General features: G+C 46.2%; 1 protein-coding gene across 6 annotated transcripts in view; it reads left to right on the forward strand.

The window, feature by feature from the left end:
- The window catches only part of DCDC1 (doublecortin domain containing 1), a 751,262-nt gene that overhangs the window by 217,232 nt on the left and 512,085 nt on the right, over positions 1-21,945 (forward strand). For all 6 annotated transcript variants that reach the window (XM_068260478.1, XM_068260480.1, XM_068260479.1 and 3 more), the window contains one exon: positions 10,528-10,694. In XM_068260478.1, the coding sequence (XP_068116579.1) occupies positions 10,528-10,694 (167 nt within the window). The remainder of the gene's footprint in view (positions 1-10,527; positions 10,695-21,945) is intronic.

The following is a 21,945-nucleotide window of genomic DNA, read 5'->3' on the forward strand; positions in this document are numbered from 1 at the left end:
CTCAACGCAGATACTGATCTGACTCTTGACTGATACTGATCTGACTCCCACAAAGTGCAAGCTGATTGGTTGCTATAGATTATTGCGCACATCCATCCAATCTTTGTAACATTTTGTTTAATGTATCCATTTTTTTCATTACCTGAAGGGAAAAAAGTGCCCCTATGGAGTACTCACCTTGGGCTCGGCTTTTCCTGCCTTGTCACATTAAACTGGTCAAACTCATTTTCAGGGGTCCCAGCGCTGGAATGGACCTGTCGAGGAAGTTGGGGAAAGCATCTTTAGGATCCAGAAGCTCCCCCGTCATCCTCTGCAGGCCCACTCCAGTGCTGGGACCCCCGAAAAAGAGTTTGTCCAGTTTAATGTGACAAGGCAGAGAAAGCAGAGCCCGATCTGGTCCATGCAACTGAGGCATACGCAAGCAGTCTGCGCCTGGACAGTAGAACGGGCCCGATCGGGCTTGGCTTTTTTGTCCACCTGAGGTGCGCACTGCACTGGTCATGCTTCAGGGGGTCTCGTCACTGGATCGGCCTGGCTAAGGAGGACGGGGAGAGTCTCTTTAGTATCCATTGGCTTCTCTCATCCTGAGGTAAGTATCAAAAATACTGCACTGCAAACCTCACAGGTTTGCTTTAAAGCAGAGATGTCAAACTCAAGGCCTTCCAGACCACATTATGTGGTCCACAAGGGCTTCAAATATGCATGATTGTAAGTGGTAAAAGACAAGTGGAAATGGAGAGCACCAACCCATGCTATATATGTGGTTACATTAAACTGGTTACAACATAGTTGGTTGCCCTGGCACTTGTACCAGCAGCGCTGGGCATGTCCATGGAGACAGTAAACTGAAGATGATGTGTGTGCACAGTGCACACATGATTTTTTTCCCTTGTGCATATGTGCCCATGCATCCTCCCCACTTCCCATATATGGGTAGAGGATGGATGTACAGTTAACGAGCATGTGCCACATGACTTTGACAGCACAGTGTCTATGCCCCCTTCCACTCCTCCAAAAAGCTGCAGATGTTCTTTTTATGTGAAACAACTGTTAGTTATTTGGAGCTGCCATACCAATCACCCACCTGCCTGGTCATCCTACAAGACAAATGTAACTTCCAGTTTGCACGTTAATGAAATAATACACAGCACAGATTGGTGCTCTCCATTTCCTCCTTCCTTTTACTGCCGATGATAGTACATCAATGCAATGGCCACATTCAGGTATTGCACTTGACATTTTAGGGTCCCTACTGTAGACTGCCCCTTGTTAAATCTTAGTACAATTTGACCCACAACTTAGACTATGCTTTCCCCCTTTATGTGGTTCAATTTTACACCCCTGCAGTTTAAAGAAAAGCTAAGATTTGAAAAATGTAGGCAGCATTTATGGTATTGTTTTTAAAACTAGCTTTCTGAATATCGTGATGATTGTCTACTTTTCTATAGTGACTCCTCTTTTGATTAAATAATAATTGAGGGATAGGGCCAGTTGACTGCAGGCGGTGGAGGGTCATCCAGGTTGTTAGTTCTAAGGGGCCTCATCATGTCGTTCAGGAAGATTGTGCCTTAATTGGCAGCCATGGACACAGGATTCTGGATTTCTTGGGTTTTCTTCCCCTTTCCCTGCCAATTCACCTTGTTTTCCCCCTGAAGGTATGCAGTGTGGTCCGGTATATCCTGGGGTGCTGGTTTGGGTTGTGGGGAGTTCGGGACCTGGAGTTATTTCGGCTTTACTGCTGCCTGACTCCATTGTCTGTGTAGGTACAGGCCAAGTGGAGTCCACCATTGCTACCCAAGAGGTCAGGGCTCCACTGAGTTCGGAAGACACCTTTGGCCTTGCTGTATGCCAGGTCCATCCATCCATCCATTCATCCATTGGCTGCTGCTGCTCCACCCCAGCAGGAACACCTCTGGTTCAGCCCCTCCGAGATGCCTGCCACTAATCCAGAAGTAAGGGCTGCCACAGCTGAATACTTCTGTGACAGCCAGATTATCTTTACCAGCCTTGCTGAATGCTGCCCAGGAGGCGGGACCCACCAGAGAATGACCACTTCTGCATCTTTTGAACTGGAACACCTTAGCCAGCACTGCCAATTGTCAGCAATCGGGATCCTCAGCAGCGTCAGCCATCACTGCAGGTTTCTATCATAAGGAACTGGGTCATCACTGCTGAACCTTCGCCTCCCTCTGCCCCCCCCCCCCCCTTTGATGTCTCCTTAGGCATAATAGATGATGCAAAGTACGACTGGTGGTGCTGTAGTATGGCAGCCTCGGCTGTCGCCTTTCAAACATAACCACCCCCCTTTCTCTCAATATCCAGCCTTCCCCTTAAAGAACCCAGAACCTGTATGAGCCCAAACCAATTCCAGGTGCAACCACCCTTTTGTACTTGGAGAAATAAATGATTATGATTCCTATTCTTATTCTGACCTTCACCAGAGCACGCTGCAAGGACTTGCAACTTTTAGTGACCACTGGATTTTGAGAACTTCCAGGTTCTGAGGCTTGCTTCACTGACAGCTGAGATGAACAGGTGACACTGTTGTTGGAGATAGTCAATCTGTAGTGCAGAAGCAAGATCATAAGACAAGCTGTAACAAAGGGCTGATAACATATAATCAATAGTGGAAGTTGGGCCAGTCGAGGTGCAAACAGGCATCAAAAGATGTGAGCCATGATGCTAACAGAGGTCACGGCAATCAACAGGCAAGGTTGAAGGCATAGGCTGAGGTCAGCATCAGGTAAGAGATTGAGAGAAGTTCAGGAAGGCTGAAGGCTAGGTAACAAAAGGAGCAGGACAATGAAAATAGACAAGCCGATTCATAAACAGGAGAAGTCAGGCAAGCCAGGTAGTAGCAAAAAAAACTGGATCAGATTGCACTGATGGCAAGACTGAACTACCAGCACCAAATGCTGCCAGAAGCAGGACTCATATCAAATACCCTGGCACAATCTGGCATCCTGAAGCAGAGGAACATGTATATCAATACAGACATGGGCGTCCGCACATATGGCAAAACCGGGCATCTGCCCGAGCCTGGCCGCCCGCTGCCCCCCCTGGCCGCGTGCACGTGAAGCCAGCAGGAGGGGAACAGCGCAGAGAAGAGAGAGAGCTATGGGCACAGTGGGGAAGGGCGGACGTCTCCCCCCCCCCTTCCCTCACCTTAGGGGGCTCTCTCTCCCTCGCTGTCCCCTCCGGAATGAAGTGTGCAGCGGCTGGCAGCGGGCGGAACTTACCTCCTCTCGCTCCTGCGCCGGAAGTTCTGGTGCCGCACTCTGGTCTGGATCAGGCCAGAGTAGCGGCTAATCCATCCGGCGCGTGCGACGAGAGGAGGTAAGTTCCGCCCGCTGCCAGCCGCTGCACACTTCATTCCGGACTCCGGAGGGGAGAGCGAGAGAGGGAGGGAGAGCCCCCTAAGGTGAGTGCCCATAGCTCTCCCTCTTCTCTCCGCTGCTCCCCTCCTCCTGCACACATGGCCACTTTTTCTGGGGACATATCCCCCTGGCTACATATACTGGAACATATACCCCTGCCTACATATACTGGGACATATACCCCCTGCCTACATATACTGGGACATATACACCTGCCTACATATACTGGGACATATACCCCTGCCTGCATATACTGGGACATATACCCCTGCCTACATATACTGGGACATATACCCCCTGGCTACATATACTGGGACATATACACCTGCCTACATATACTGGGACATATACCCCTGTCTACATATACTGGGACATATACCCCTGCCTACATATACTGGGACATATACCCCTGCCTACATATACTGGGACATATACCCCTGGCTACATATACTGGGACATATACCCCCTGCCTACATATACTGGGACATATCCCCCTGGCTACATATACTGGGACATATCCCCCTGGCTACATATACTGGGACATATACCCCCTGCCTACATATACTGGGACATATACCCCTGCCTACATATACTGGGACATATACCCCTGCCTACATATACTGGGACATATACCCCTGGCTACTTTTTCTGGGGACATATACCCCTGCCTACATATACTGGGACATATCCCCCTGGCTACATATACTGGGACATATACCCCCTGCCTACATATACTGGGACATATACCCCCTGCCTACATATACTGGGACATATACCCCCTGCCTACATATACTGGGACATATCCCCCTGGCTACATATACTGGGACATATCCCCTGCCTACATATACTGGGACATATACCCCTGCCTACATATATTGGGACATATCCCCCTGGCTACATATACTGGGACATATACCCCCTGCCTACATATACTGGGACATACACCACCTGCCTACATATACTGGGACATATACCCCCTGCCTACATATACTGGGACAAATCCCCCTGGCTACATATACTGGGACATATCCCCTGCCTACATATACTGGGACATATACCCCTGCCTACATATACTGGGACATATACCCCTGGCTACTTTTTCTGGGGACATATACCCCTGCCTACATATACTGGGACATATACCCCTGGCTACATATACTGGGACATATACCGCCTGCCTACATATACTGGGACATATACCCCTGCCTAGATATACTGGGCACATATACCCCTGGCTACCTGTTCTGGGGACATCTCTACCCCTGGCTACCAGTTCTGGGGACATCTATACCGCTGGCCACTTATTCTGGGGACACCTATAGACCTGGGGCTACCTATTTTTGGGGAACCACTGCTGTCAGATTGAGTGTATTTTGGGGAACTGCTGCCAGGTGAGAGGTGTCTACATATTAAGGGGGCATTCTGCCTATTTATGTGAAAAGCTGTCTATTTATGTGCCTCATGACTGCTGAATTTGTCTTGTTGGGGGCCTCATGATTGCTGAATTTGTCTTGATGGGGGGGCTCATGATTGCTGAATTTGTCTTGTTGGGGGTCACATGATTGCTAACTGCGAGACTATGGAAAAAGCTGAATCATCATCATATGAGACAATAGCATTAAACCTACTTTTTCCGCTTTTTAAAACAGAAAATGAAACTGGGAGGTTCTAAAAAAAAATGAATAATTTTTTTCAGGAGTACGATGGATGAAATTGTTTATTTTCACAGTTTATTTTCAACTTAATTTTCCATAATGTTCATGTATGAGTTAAAACGTTTGTATTTAGTTTAAATTGCTGTTGGCACTTTGTGATAGTAAAGTGACTTTGCAGTTTGGACACTCGACCTCCAAAAGGTTCGCCACCACTGTCCTAATCTAATGTCCCACCATTGCTTAGTTCATGTAAACTTGTCTCCACCCACGACCACACCCACATTCTGGTTCATGACCACACCCATTTTTCAGTGCGGCGTGCTACGCGCGCCGCATGATGTAGCGCCACACAACAGCAGCCCAAATTTGCGGCGTACGCGCGCCGCCCCGCTTTTTGCTCCACACTTTTTGCCCCCCCCCCTGGAAAATTTTCTGCGGACGCCCATGAATACAGATACCAAGTCACACACGTGGATGCTCCACAAGCAATGACAATAACATCAATACTGGGGAACTTGCACTGGCTCAGGAGCAATACGATTGTGAGGATAAGTATAAGAATATACATACATACTTTCATGCATACATCACTGATCACCACTTTATATCTCAACTTTGATAGAAAATCACCTGCCTGTTTAAAGATGCAAGTCAGCAGCCAGCTATGACTTTCTAGATTTGCCCAAAAATTCATAGGATGCATCATTGCCAATGGCAATACTCCACCGTTGGATGGACAGAATGGTCGATTCTTTAGAAGAAATGAACAAGCTTCAGTGATGTTTGCTGACATATTTGCAGTGTACAGTCATTTGCAAAAATGTTGGACATCCTCCTAATTTTCTGACAAGATAATACAGTTTTTGATTGCTCAATTAGTTTATTGAATTGAAGTTAACACCCATGCCAATGATAGGGAAATGTAACGGCTACCTAAATTAATACCTGTCTGTGCTACCATTAACAGTAGCAACTGAAATCACTTTGGCATCACTATTGAGCAATTTGCCCCGCTTTTTTCTGCATAATGGTTTAAATTCACATATCCCATATTCAAGGGTTTTTTTTACTACAAAACTGCTTCATATTACCTATTACAACACCTCAGTGGGATTTAACCTCTTGACGACCAGCTAACGCCGATTGGCGTAAACTGGTCGTCTGTGGGTTACCATGGAAACGGCCGCTCAATCGAGCGGCCTTTCCATGTCAGTTCACGGAGGGTGTCTCCGTGAACAGCAGGAGAGCCGCTGATCGCGGCTCGCCGGCAAAATGTAAACACGCGGGGAACAAATCCCCGCTGTTTACATCATACGGCGCTGCTGCGCAGCAGCGCCGTAAGACAGATCGGCGATCCCCGGCCTCTGATTGGCTGGGGATCGCCGGCATCTGATAGGCGGAAGCCTATCCTTCAATGCGCAGTACGGAACTCCGTCCTGCGCATTACGGAGAGAGGGAGGGAGGGAGGTAAGGAGGCAGAGGGCGGAAATGGCTGCGGAGGGGGGCTTTGAGGAGCCCCCCCCCGCAAAACGCAGATGGCCGGCGGCGATCAGACCCCCCCGGCAGGACATCCCCCTAGTGGGGAAAAAAGGGGGGAAGTCTGATCGCCCTGGCATAATACTGATCTGTGCTGCGGGCTGGAGAGCCCACGCAGCACAGATCATCCAATATTCAAAACTTCATTGATAAAGCCGTTCCAAAATCCTAATTTTGTGTATTTTTCAGCCGGGGGATATAACTACAAGTCATGAGTCATGACTTAATTAAGCCCCCAGCAAAAGTTGTATGGAGCCTCCACTATGATGACAACTCCTTCCCTATCCTCCTGTGATGACCCCCACAGCCAGGGCACCCATCTGTTAGTGGTCATTTATTATGTGTTGCCACCATGACAAGCCTCTAAACCAGTGTTCCCCAACTCTGTCCTCAAGTCCCACCAACAGTGCATGTTTTGTGGAAATCCACAGAGGTATTAGCTCTGCTGAGACACTAGTTACCTCACCTGTGCGTCATTGTGGTTTCCTGCAAAACATGTACTGTTGGGGGACTCGAGGACATGGTTGGAGAACCATACTCTAAACAGTATGACCACCATAACTCCCCCATCCATGAGGGCCTGTTTCCACAACACAAGGATTCTGGATGCAGAAACACTGACTCCAATGAATGCCTATGGACTTGTTTCCACTAAATGCAATTTGCAGATTTCTGCATTATGCATCGTTTTTCATACAATGAACATAGCCACATCCAGAAATCTGGATGTAGAAAAACTGATGCAGAACTAGTGGAAATAGGCCCTGACAGTTTAGTTTAGCCACAGTAACAACTGCTTCAAGGAAAGGGGGAGGGGGGCACTACCATAGGATAGGTCAATGGCTCTTTACAAACAGGGTAAAACACTGTAAGGTCATGTGAGACAAGACCCTTTGCCTTGTGTCATTGGTCTTTCCCACATTGTAACATCCTCAATACACCTGCAAGACTGTACACTAGTGTTAATTTAAACAGCTTGAGTAATGGTAACAAATATACTGTAACCTATTCTGAAAAAAAAACCAGTACTTTCAAATTTTGTCAATTAAAAAAATCATAAATGAGAATAGAATCTAATCGGTTTCCCCGAAGAGAAGGACCATACACTGCACTGGAGTTTAGTAGATTTTAAGTGCCTTTGGAGCAAATTCACTAAACTGCGGTAAAATTGCAGTGAGCACTGAGCAAACAGTGTATGGCAATTTTACTTATGTCATTAAAGTGTTGCTCAAATTGCAACTTGTTTTACCTAGGTAACGTGCTGCTGTTTGTGCAGAGGTGAGGCTAGGGTTTTCAGCACCTGGGGACAAAAACAGTTTTTGCATCCCCTCTAGACAAATTGTTGTGGCCACACACATCAAAATGTGGTCATGGGTGGAGTCAAATGTTGTTTAGATAGCCATATGTGTCACCCTTCCCCCCATTCAGTTAGCCAGATATACCCCCATTTAAACAGCCAAATATCAAAAATTGCGCAAAAGGTGGATCAGCGCAACACCAGGCCCCTTCGATTGGCCTCCAATCAGATATGCGCTGAGCCCCCCCAGGAACTACAAACGCACCTTGAACCCAAACAGAAGCTCTGCATATACACCCAAAGCATGGCTGTTAAGTGGGAGCAGCTGACCAAAAACGAATTAAATTAGTACATAGCAAGGAAATGAGCAGAGCTACTTAAAAACAGACTAGTGCCTACCTGCAAAAGAGTGCAAGCCCCACTTGTGGGGTCGAATACACACCGAGCATACACATGACCTGTCTACCACTGGAGGATGTTGGTTTCCTGTAACAGCTTGCATGCAACCTATTAAGTACTCGTCCCTCCCACTGCGAAGAAGTCAATCCTCCATGGGAGGGGCCTAACACTAACTAGATCCTAAACTATGTATATGCATAGCCTGGGTGCGCTACCAAGTAAAATTGAAAAATTGAAAATTGCGCAAAAAGTGGATCAGCGCAACACCAGGCCGCCTCCGAATGGCCTCCAATCAGAGATGCGCTGAGCCCCCCCAGGAACTACAAACGCACCTTGAACCCAAACAGAAGCTCTGCATATACACCAAAAGCATGGCTGTTAAGTGGGAGCAGCTGACCAAAAACGAATTAAATTAGTACATAGCAAGGAAATGAGCAGTGCTACTTAAAAACAGACTAGTGCCTACCTGCAAAAGAGTGCAAGCCCCACTTGTGGGGTCGAATACACACCGAGCATACACATGACCTGTCTACCACTGGAGGATGTTGGTTTCCTGTAACAGCTTGCATGCGAGTACTTAATAAGTTGCATGCAAGCTGTTACAGGAAACCAACATCCTCCAGTGGTAGACAGGTCATGTGTATGCTCGGTGTGTATTCGACCCCACAAGTGGGGCTTGCACTCTTTTGCAGGTAGGCACTAGTCTGTTTTTAAGTAGCGCTGCTCATTTCCTTGCTATGTACTAAACAGCCAAATATGCCCCCCCCCCCCCTTTACATACCCAGGTGTGCCACCCTTTAGATAACCAGATATGCCCCCTATAGATAGCTAGGGGTGCCCTACTTGAGATAGCCAAGTGTGCCCCCCCATTTAGATAGCCAGATGTGCGACACTTTTTCTGTTGCTGTCTCTGTAGAGGGAGGGAGAGAAGCAGGGGCACTTTGGGCAGCCAGCAAGCCGCCTCTCATGCACATGGGGGTGCAGAGGCTGTGCTGAGCGCCCTCACAGTGCTGCACCCGGGGACATATGTCCCCCCCTTGCCCACCCATAGTTACGCCTCTGTGTTTGTACATACACATGCTACATGAGTGGTGCAAGTACCGGTAAAATTGATGTGTGCTTCCTGTGAGCTCTGTGACTTGGACAGCACTATCTTTTGAAGCACATATCTCAACTGTCTCTCATTGTTTCTTCTTTGTTTATGGTTTTTCTGCAGAGAAAAGTTCAAAGGGTCAGTAGTCTGCTCTGTGAAATCATTTTAAATGCTGAGCATATTGTGGAAACTGCGATTATTAGAGAATGATGCAATGCTATCAAAAAAGCTATTCACCTGAATAGCTATTCACCTGAAAATAAAAATATGACACTATTTTCTTTGCTGCTAATGTTCTATTAATTATCTATACAACCAATTATATCATACATTTTCTTTCGCTTCAGTGTCACTTTCAGGTGGCTTTGAAGCAGGTGTCCGCCACACCCAATACCCAATCTCACATCTGTAGCAAACTTCTCTCACATTTTCCATAAGCAAGATTTCCGTTTTTTGGAAGTGGATCAGTCAGCCGACGTCTTGCCGTCTCTTTTCAGGACAATGCGAGCAAAATTTCAGCCGGGTTTGTTCCAACTCATCTGTGATAAATGAGAAGATAAGGGCCCGTTCAGATCAGAAATGCGGATGGCCATGCGTGCGGAAACGCGTGCGGACCGCAACGCGTACGAACGCATGGCCATCCGCGTTTGTGTGCGTTGCGTGGCTGACCCCATCACTGAAAGTGAATGGGACAGCCACGCGTTTTTGCAAAATCTGCGTGCAGCATGCGTCCCCGGACCGCACAGGTCCGGAACGCATGCAGTGTGAACATCAGACATTGCACTCTATGCAATGTCTGATGTCGTGCGTTTTGGCCACCTGCACGCGTTTCCAAAACGCGGCTGGAAACGCGTGCAGTGTGAACGGGCCCTTAAGGCAATCATTGCACAACATGACACTCTGTTCAGTTAGTTAGACACTCTTCAGAACTATTCAGGTGTGCGCTCACGGCTCAGGAGCCCGACGTAGGGGGGTATCTCACTATAAATGTGTCTTCATTGCTGCTTACAATTCATGGAGCACTCACTTTACATCAGGCTTAACCTAGGTCATTTATCATTGACAGCTTGGATTAGTCCTCTTCCTGTGCAACGCTGTGGATTTTAGCCTTTGCTGAATGTGTATTTTATATTGATCACAAGTTTCTAATTTTTTTTTTTATAACTGTAGTCCCTCTGCTTGACAAATGTCTCCAAAACTCCATCACCTCCTTGCGGGGACCTGTGTGGCTCTCAAAGGGAGAAGGCTTCAGCCCGACAGGAGTTAAGATTTACATTCAGGATGTTTTGTTGGCCCTGCGTCAGCGACTGAAGTCAGCCAGAAGCTACAGCACCCAGGTGAGTTCTAAAGCTCTTTGTAAAATGTATTTTCCCCCCTTCTTGGTACCTGTGTCAAGGCAATGATTGGCATTATGTCATAAAGAGGTGTGACCTCTCTACACTGTGCTGCGCTACCCATTAGGATGCAAAGATACATTCACAGCATCTAAAAGCCAAGGCTCCGGTAATAGAGCTAATTGTATGTGTATTGTGTGGGATGTGGTGTTCCATTTGCCGCACACTGTGCACAGAGATTAGAGTGCTCAGACGCTGGACCAAACCAGATGTCTTTATGAGAAGGAGGAAAAAAACCCAACTGATTCTGAAAGCATCCTTATTAGTGTATTTGGTGCTATGCTATGCTATTTGGAGTTATGTTTTGAAAGGCTATATCCTAAAAATTAACCCCAGTCTAACCTAATTTATTGCTAATCTCCCAGGGTATCCTAAAAATATCCCTCCCCCCCTTTCATGTATCTAATACAGTACCAACAAGTTGATTTTTGGGAGGCACATTCAATAACTTTGACCAAATTTGCCTGTGATTTGTTTGCCTCTTCCTCCCTAGTTGACTAATAATCGTCCGGTCCATCGTCTGACAGTTTATGCTACTAAATTATAATGAGAAGCAAAGGAATATAATTAAGGGTAGCTGAGATCCAGCCAGGACTTTATTTACAGTATATGTTCTCATTCTGTCTTCAATTATTTCCTCCTAGTATGCTTGTTTCCTCCCCAAAAGTACATGCGTTGGATAACTGGAGAAACCCATGATCAATTTGATCATAGATTTGTGAGTCTCTGATCTGCTGCTCAAAATTCTGCACTGAAGCAGGAAGTGCTTGTCCGATTTATTTTGGTTTATAGTACTGAAGCAGGAAGTGATCTCAGAAAAGGTAAGGAAACAGCACAGGTCCTTCTTTTCAGATCCTTTTCTGTATCTAAAAATCCCTCAGCTATTCTCATATAATCTGTCTCTCTATAGGTATGTGGCGTTTGTAGAAGGACAGTTATTTGATAGCTGTTCTTTAAGGGACATCTGAAGTGAGATGGATATGGGGGCTGCCACATTTATTCCCTTTTAGACAATACCAGTTGCTTTGCATCCTGCTGATCTTTTATGTATCAGTAGTTTCTGAATCACACACCTGAAACAAGCATACAGTTAACCCAGCCAAACTTCCAACACAACTTTAACCCAATGTATCCGTTAGCACTGGGCTCTGGCTGAGAGGAATCCACCAGACACTGACTGAAATTATCAAAGATTTATTTGTGACCTAACAGTGGTCACTGTAGTTTCAATCAACCCGTAACACTTCAACAACACAATACACCTCCCTTGCACATCACAGGTCAAAATATACAATCTCCTAGTCTTCACAACCGGTGCACCGGTAAATGCTGTGGAATAAAAAGGTTAAGTTACATACAAATTATATATAAAATTTTAGCTACAAAGGTCTTCTTGTACAACAATTCAATCACTTTACAGCATGGTTACATCACAGTAACACTGTTGGGGTTTGGGCTGGGAAAGGGGATGGTCTACTGAGCAATTTCAGTTCCTAAACAGTTCCCAGTCCCTTCTAACCAAGTCCAAGCTATATTGCTCAGCAAAACCTTAGGGGAACTCGACACAGTTCTTAAGATGGTACTGTATAGTTGCACAGTTCGTTGGTTGAACCCAAAAAAGGATATTCACCTTGCTCACAGATCTCTCAGACTCTTTAACCTTGATAATCTACCACAAACCCACTTTACACTTAACACGCCTTTCTGGATGGGGCCTCGCAAAATAACAAACAAAATAAAATATAAATCAAATAATCAAAAAGGATTAGGAAAATAAAAGTAAACAAAATAAAATATAAGTGACCAATGCACCCAGCTATGCCACCAAAATTACTCTCCCACAATATAACTCTCTTTTAGTGCACTTTGACTTTTAGACTGAATAAGCTCTAATTTAGAGTTGTTGCAAAACTTTTACTCCAAGTAAGCGGACTCTGTATCTTGATCAAAGGTCAGTTCACTCCTTACTGTAGCACACTTTTAGTATCACAAGACGCAATGCAACTCCTCCTCTTTCACTTATCTTCTTTTATACAGACAGGTTCTCTTTACTTTCACGGCCTTAGTAATTTCCGGTTTCTTAAGGACTGTGTACTTGGGTAATTATGCTTAAATCACACTTTGGTTCACTTCTTGTATCAAATCAGTAACACTTCAGAACATAGCACAGAAGAACACATGAACTTTAACTCTTGACTTGAAACAGACTTGACAGGAACAATGTCTCTATAACAGGACTTAATGCAAGCTGGGGGCTGTGTCAACTCTGCGGGGTACTTATGGAGGCTGTTAATGTCTCTTAGTGACAGCAAGGCCTTTACACTCAATACACTTTATATAAGCGGCAGAAGATTTCTTTACCTTAGCTGGGCAGCTCTGTCTTGCATCTACAACTGTATCATCAACACAAAGCGACCATTACAACGCCTCCACTCCTCTCCCATGTGCCGTTTTGGTTCCACAGGCAAGCATCTAAGGCGAAAGTTAGCCTTAGATGCCAAAGTTACCTCACACATAGAAATACATTAGCAAAACTTTTGGGACCCTCTTTTAGAGGGTTACACAACCATCTGATCTGCATGCTTGTTCAGGGTCTATGGCTAAAAGTAATAGTGGCAGAGGATCAGCAGGAAAGTCAGGCAATTTGCATGGTTTAACTCCCAAACGAGCGCATAATGCGATGGGCGTGACCGCGGCGTCAGCCCCAGGACCGCCTTACGCCGATTGACGTCAAGTCCTGGAGCTGCAGTTTACCAGGGGACGCCCGCGCGCATGCTCAGCTCCGTGATCAGCCTGCTAGCCGTGATCGCGGCTAGCAGACTGTTTAGAGCCGAAAGGGGAAAGAAATCCCCTTCGTTTACATTTGTACAGCGCTGTGATCTCCTGGAGCGCTGTACGGAGGACACTCGGCTGTCCCTCAGTGCAGCTCCCAATGCGTGTCCACTCATAGGCTGATACCTATGAGAGGCGGGGATGAGTGCCGATCGTTGGCTGGCAGTGTTGCTGGCTGGCCGTGATGCTGGCTGACTGTCTGGCTGGCCATGATGCTAGCTGGCTGGCTGGCTGGCGGGGATGCTGGTTGGCAGTGATGCTGGCCTGGTGGTGATGCTGGCTGGCTGTGATGCTAGCTGACGGGGATGCTGGGCTGACTGGCTGGCAGTGATGCTGGCTGACAGTGATGCTGGCAGGGCTAGCACTGATGCTCGCTAGCTGGCCGGCTGGCCATGATGTGGGCTGGCCTTGATGCTGGCTGGCTGTGATCCCGGTGGGCCTTGATGCTGACTGGCAGTAATACTGGCTGGCCTTGATGCTGGCTGGCCGTGATCCTGGTAGGCCTTGATGCTGGCTGACCGTGATGCTGGCTAGCTGAGGTTATACATCAATGGGGGGAATGCTGGTTGCCATTGTGTGTGTGTGTGTCTCTCCTTTGCCAGCTATGCCCCTCTTCTCTCTCTTGTGCCAGCCTGGCGGAGGAGCAAGAAGGGGGCATAGCTGGCAGAGGAGAGGTAGACACACGCAACAATGCCAGCTCTGCCCCGGGCCTCCAGATGTCCCCTGGATCTCCCTGGCACAAGAGCACACCATGAAGTTGTGCATTCACCTCCTCTGTCCACTCATCATTCCCAGTTTTTCCCCCCTACTGTCTGAGTCAGATGCTAGGAGCTTTAGCATCTTATTCATTCTAAGACACTAGGGGGAGGAGCCCCAAAGTGAAGATGTCAGCAGACTCGCAGACCAAGCACCCTGAGGTGAGTACTGTGCCACCTTCTGCGCAATTCTGCCTGAGGAGGTGGTTCGGGGCACCCCAGAATAGATCCGTGGCACGTGCTACAGATCTTTGGGGCTAGCGATGCACCTGCATATGATTACGTTCTTGGCATAGAGACAATCAGTAGGAGGGTTAATGATTTTTTCCATCGGTGTTGTACTCTTATGAGAATGAGATAAACGTTTGTACTACGCCCGTGGCAGCATGACCACACCTGTGCAGTAAGCTGCACGGGTGCACTATGACCATGTTCATGCATATAGAAAAGCGTGATCGTAATGTGCAGAAGCCTCCCAGGAACCGGAGGATGTCCATAGGAGAGCGTGAGATTCCTCTATTTGATTTCTGACCCAAGCTTTACCTCGGTTTCACGTTAATGGAAATTTTTGTTGTAGCATAGTTCTCTGGCTATGCAGGGTGTCTCAAGTTCCTTTCCTATTCCAATGAACCCCCAAATGAGGCATGGTAAGTAAATGGTAAAATCTAAGTAATTTAAGTAAAACATTTTTGTACCTCTGGCTGGAACACATTCATCTTTCACATCTCACCCCTTTGGATCCCATACCAGGGGCAACCCAGGATTTTCAGGGGGGGAATTCCTGAAAGGTCTTCCTCAGCCACGCACAATACAGTATAATAATATGGCAGGACATCATGCTGGGTACACATAATTCCATTTCCACTCCGACTGACAGGATTTGACAATTATTTCTTAAATGTCCGATCTGCTCCTGATCGATAAAAGGATTGATCAGGAGCAGTTTGGATACAGATAATAATGAGGACAGTCAACATTGCTAATGAAGAGGAAAGTGAAGCATTCACACAGCAGGGCACAGGGCTGTGGTCATACCTGATTCTGTTAAGTTCCCCAGCGCTGCTCCATGCTCTGTACACACACTGCTGCTCCATGCTCTGTACACACACTGCTGCTCCATGCTCTGTACACACACTGCTGTTCCATGCTCTGTACACACGTTGCTGCTACATCCAAAGTCAACTGTAGCAGGGAAAGAATGGGGGCACTGCTGTGAGCTGCAGGATGTCTGTAGATATTCTGGTGTCTCAACTTGTGCCTGTTCCCAGACACTATAAAGGCCCTGGTCTGAGGGGGATTCTGGGCAGCTGTAATCCCCCCTGCATTTACCTATGCATACAGAGAAGAGTGTAATTTCACATTGTGAAACCATTTGTCAACAGCCAACGATGGCAAGAGATGTCTGGAGAGAGTGCAGGCATATTCTATAAGCACAACATTTTGTAGTGATTATACTGACAATGTCCAGAGTGTCTCAGGCCCCTTTTTCCTTTCCTTCTTTCGTAATTGCAAAAAGGGCTATAACAACAGTACACACACTACTGTGGCTATTTTCCTTTGCCAGAGTAAGTTATACTGAAATTGCAGGTCTTTATTATATCACGGTTTGGTCCAACTGTTTATTTTTAACTCAACTGTCTGTTGTTATGGCCACCTCAATCAGCCCATCCACTTCTGCTCAGTTACAGTTATAAGAGGAGTGCTATTGACCCCAGACCTACTCTGCCTACTTCCTCCAATGGACTCAATTCACTAAGCTTTATCAAACACTTTATCAAATATTTGATAATTTACCTCATGTGTAAAATCTAATTTTGAATTCATTAAGGTGTTATATATGTATCGAATGTTTTATCGATAAAACTTTCAATAAATCTATAACACGTTAGTGATTTAAAAACTAGATTTTACCCATGAGGTAAATTATCAAATATTTGATAAAGTGTTTGATAAAGCTTAGTGAATTGAGGCCAATGTCCTTCTCCAGGATTTCTCATGTACTTCACCTCCCAGCTGCACACTGTAACTAGACAGCATATCCAGCACTTACAACACTGGAAGTCATTGACAAGTTGGAAGTAACTTATGGTGAATTGTAAATTGTTCCCATGTTCTTTAGAGAAAGGAAAGTACCTCTAGATGTGCTTGAGTAGTATGTATTTGTTGTACAAGGGGAAAACAAGTACAAGGGGACTCGCTGCTTAGCAGCCTGTACTGTTCTATAGAGGGGGGGGGGGGGGGGTTGTGGAAGATTATCAGGAGGAGTCCTGCTGTGAGCAGCAGCAGGAGCCCCAGTAGAGACCAGCTGAGAATTCTCCATCTCTGTAAACAGCTGAAGAGGACAGTGGCAAAAGCGTGGAACACCTGTACACACAAATGGTTGTTTCAGGGTGCAAAAATCTAGTGTGTGTACATATCTAGCTCTACCCTGAATCTAGCTTCCTGATTCACTTTGCTTGTCATGTACATGCTGAGTTTTTAGAATACCCTGAAATGAGAAGAGAGCAAAATGGGTGTGGATGTTGTGAGGATGGCAGGACTGCTGATTGCCTTAGGATCAGCATTCTGCCCCTGGCATAAGCCTCAAACACACGCACGAGGAAAGTCATCAGCGATGGCTTATTACCTGATCCCTCTGTGACAGTATGGGGCCGACACTGTACAGACGTGTCACTAGCATGCAGGCTAGTGACATATTCTGTTGCTGGACTGGGGTGGGGTAATGGAGCAGTGCATGAGTAACGTCACATAGTGAAGGGGTGCAGGGACAGAACAATGCTCTCGGCCAGTGATCGGCCAATTCAATCCGCTCAGCAGATCGCAGGCTGAGGTGTTGGGGCTGCTGTACCCATACTCCATTCTTGGCAGAGGTAGTTGTTACTGTAAAGTCACGTACACACTACCAACTGATGTCGCTGTTAGTAAGTGTCCTAACTCTGGCCTTGTAACACACAGTACATACATGCAAGCATTCAGTGCCTATCTAAAGGTTATGAGCACATATCCTGCCCAGAGAGGGATTCAGATATAATGGGGCCCTAGGCAAGGTAGAAGATTTGGGGCCCTCTTGTGGTCCTTTTGGTAAGCTGAAGTGAAAAAAAAGTTGAATAAGGTGGCAGGTGGGTCCTTTGACACCCACTAGGCCCTAAGCATCTGCCTAGGTTGCCTGGTGGATGATCCCGCTCTGATCCTGCCGTCCTCTTCTGGGACAGATAGTGCATCCAATGAATCACCCAAGGGAGCTGCCGAAATACATACCTATGAACAATGCATCCCAAAAGTTTTCACAGTGCCTCACTTTTTCCACGTTTTGTTATGTTACAGCTTGATCCAAAATAGATTGAATTCATTTTTTCCTCACAATTCTACACACAACATTCCATAATGACAACGTGAACATTTTTTTCATAAAAATAAAAAAAAATGAGAAATGACATGTACATGTATTTACAGCATTTGTTTAAGCCTTTGCTTATGCACCTTTGGCAGCAATTACAGCCTCAAGGCTTTTTGGATATGATGCCACAACACAAGCTTGGCACCCCTATCTTTGGCCAGTTTTGCCCATTCCTCTTTACAGCATCTCTCAAGCTCCATCAGGTTGGATGGGAAGCGTCAGTGCACAGTCATTTTAATAATCCAAACATTTATATAGCGATTTTCTCCTGTCGGACTCAAAGCGCTCAAGAGCTGCAACCACTGGGACACACTCAAGAGGCCACCCTGCAGTGTGAGGCAGTCTTGCCTTGAACTCCTTACTGAATAGGTAATGACCCTACCCAGGATTCAAACCCTGGTCTCCCATGTCAAAGGCAGTGCCCTTAACCAGTACGCTATCCAGCCAGCAAAATCTCTCCAGAGATGTTCAATCGGATTCAAGTCTGGGCTCTTGCTGGGCCACTCAAGGACATTCACAGAGTTGTCCTAAAGCCACTCCTTTGATATCTTGGCTGTGTACTTAGGGTCGTTGTCCTGCTGAAAGATGAACCAGCACCCCAGTCGGAGTTCAAGAGCGCTTTGGAGCAGGTTTTCATCCAGCATGTCTCTGCACATGTGTGTATAGTAAAAGGGTACCTGGAAATTTTGTGGGCCAGGAAAGCCAATATTATAATATTGGTAAATTGTCTTATATTCTGCTTCTAACCTGTAAACAAGGATCATAAAATATCAGTATTAAATACTGATATTTTACACAAACAACCCTACCTGACGCCTACCCACTGCCTAACCCCCCCCCCCCCCCCCCCCACACACACACACACACCCCCCACACACACACCTAACCTTAACCACTTAAGGACCACAGGCTTTAACCCCCCTAGTGACAAGGCTATTTTTTTTACAGTTCAGTGCTCTGCAGCTTTAACAGCTCACTGCAGAGCCATACAACTTAGCACTCAAATGAATCTCCCCCCTTATCTGCCCAACAGCAGAGCTTTCTGTTGGTGGGCTCTGATTGCTGCTGCAGGCTTTTTTTTTATTATTATTTTTTTTTTTATAAATGTGGCATTTTTTTTCTCCTATGCCCTCCATCCTTCCCCCTGATGGCCACTCAGGGTGATCCTCTCTCATAGCTTTAGCCTAAGAGGGGACCATGTTCGGAGCCGCTCCAGGAGACAGCTGAGTAACAGGACTGTCCCCAGTACAGCACTGAAGTGGATTACAGCGCTGTACAAAGTAAATAAACGGCTGTTTCTCTTGTATACAGTCTGCCAGCAACGATCGCCGCTGGTAGACTGTTGACGGATCTCTGCTCCATCACTCAAGCAGGGATGCATGCGCATCCGCACATGCGATCCCCGCTAATCTCCTCCCCCAGGACTTGACACCTTTTGGTGTTAGGTGGTCCTGGGGGAGCCATTCTGTGGCCGCCAATCGGCGCTAGGCGGTTGCAGAGTGATTAACCACTACCTCCCCACCCACACTGCCAATTGCTTCTCTCCCGCCAATTACCAGTACACCATCATAAGCTTTTGTGCTTACAATGGTCACAGACAGGAGAAAAGTGAGAGGGTAATGGATTACATTCTAGCCACACGGATCAAATACAAATAAGAACACAAAATCAATGCTCCTCACCCTGAGCTAGGACATTTGAATACATATTAGAGAGGTGCCCAAGGCAGCTAAATTAGTAAGCCTCTGCACACTCTGAATATAAATGTATGTTATTTTTCCTTCTTAAAACAGAAGGTATTTGCTATAATTCATCTGTAAGTGGGCAACTGTGGTTTCCCATCACTCCCAAATATGCAAATCATGTCTTTATGCCCCTAAAGCCAGGTTCCCATCCAGAACTGCTGGTGTATAGCAAGCCTATAGCTTATACATTTTACAGAGCCATATCAACCCAACATGCAGACAGCCTGTTTTGAAGTTATAGGTCCTCCTCAGTGCATGGTAGGGATTTTGATGGCTCTATGGGATAGGGCTTAGACCAGCACTACAGAATACCCAGACAGGCCATGGTGACCCAAAACCACTAGGACAGTATAAGTGGCTAAAAGAGACCAAAAAGCCCTTGTATTAAAAAGCAACGGTGAAAATAATTCAGCATTGCTTTTTAGTAAGAAAACTGAGAACATAGTGACCTTTCAGCAACTCCATTATGTTCTGATATGACCCATGCCACATAAAATCCTTCCTCTTCCTATTTTTCTTCAGCATTTGTGAATAAACTCCTATATGTCAGCAGCTTTGCATTATAAACACTGGGATGCCCCTGGTGAAGGTGCAGCGGCTTTGACTAAATTAGCAAGGGTGAATGTTTCTATATTCATCCCATGTTTATAAAAGGACCCCTTGGGGTGTCCTTTCTAATGCCTTGGAATGCAATTTAGCTTTTCCTAAAAGAGGGGAAAAAAAATTCTAATTAAAAAATTAAAAAGACCTGTTCATTGAGCTGATTGTAATATATCAGTACACTAGTAGCAATGAAATAACTTAACAAGTTGCACTGCCAATGCACTTAACACATTGAATAATAGGGAGAGAGGCATCTAATTAGCATTCTTGTTATGCGGTTGTGCTGTTGGTGGGGGTGTTGAAGCTGGAATGTCATTGTGCTCCCTTCTAGTGTTTGGGGACAAACACTGCTATGGGGGGAACGTGTGAAAGGGCTCTCATCATGTCAGTGAATGAGGAAGACCGCGGTTTCAGTATGTTTCAAGCAGGGAGCCTGTCATTCACAGGTCTGAGGCAAGCAAGTGGAGGCCAAGTCAGAGGAGTCTCCAATACAGTACTTTTTATTCATCATAGCTCTATTTAAAGGACTTCAGAAAAAAAATGTCCTGTTTTGGCGTGCCACACAATTAGTTAGCCACCAGACAGAGTGTACCTAGTGAGAGGGAGAACTGTGAGCAGCTATACTAACCCTATGTATGTGTTTCAGTCATCAGGAAAGCTATTTTCAGCTTTAGGAGACATTTTGGTGCATCAGTGCTACATTTACATTTTAAAGTTGGAGACAGTGGAAACAGGCCCATTGAAATATGCTATGTGAATCAGTGGCGTTGCTAGGATCCTAAAAGATTTGGGGCACTTTTGGGCACTCCAGCCGAAAAATGGGTGGGGCCACTCACCAGAATGTGGGTGTAGCCATGGGTGAAGCTAAATTTACATGAACTTAACAGCGGTCTAAGTAGGCCTGCCCAGAAAAATGTTGGATGAAGCCCCCCTCTCCATTAATACAAAAAATAAATCTATAAATGCAGCATATTACATAAAAAGGCAGTGCCACTTAAACATAACTAGACAGTTACTTAGCTTCTGTTCTTGCTGGTGCAGCTTTCTACGGGTGGGTTTGACCAGCTGCCGGGTTGTCTGGCAGTCCCCCCATAGCATTCTCTGACCTTCTAGTGGACCCCCTCCCATGCTCCCATGGGCCTCTCACTGGAACACCACAACTCCTAGCATGTCCCTATAGAATAACTACAGCTCCCTGCATGCTCCCATAAAGGCACCACAGCACCCAGTATGGCACCACAGCACCCAACATGCCCCCATAGAGGCACCACAGCACCCAGCATACCCCCCATTAATGCATCACAGTTCCCAGCATGCCTACCATTGAGGTACCACAGCTCTCAGCATGCTCCATAGAGGCTTCACAGCTCTGACTCTTGGGGGATATTAGGGGCGCCATAGAATAGATCCGTGGCACGTGCCACTGATGTTTGGGGCTAGCAACGCCCCTGATGCGAATACCAATAAATGTGAATACATTGCTATGCCAATCTGTGTGAAGAAAAAGCAGTGGAAACAGGCCCTAAAAATGAGACCAACCTGACTGAGGCCTAGTTGCCTGCTCCATGTGGCTGTCTTACAGACCCCACAAGTGAGACATGGGTGGGGACATGCTTGTTCATTCACTTCACAACAGTAAAGTTCAGTTCAGAAGAACAGGAATCAGGGCCCTTGCCAAGAAACCACAATCGTGCTTCTTCTAAATTTTTACTATAGTCATTCCGTTGCGATCCATCAATTGCCGAATTGTGGTAAATACGATTTTCTATGTGACTGCTATGCAATTTTCCTGCGGTCCAATACAAAGCATAACATAGAAAAAGACATTTCTTCTACTGTACTGTTGGTTCACCAGTTTGATT

This window comes from Hyperolius riggenbachi, chromosome 11, assembly GCF_040937935.1.
Source record: "Hyperolius riggenbachi isolate aHypRig1 chromosome 11, aHypRig1.pri, whole genome shotgun sequence".
Classification (NCBI taxonomy): domain Eukaryota; kingdom Metazoa; phylum Chordata; class Amphibia; order Anura; family Hyperoliidae; genus Hyperolius; species Hyperolius riggenbachi.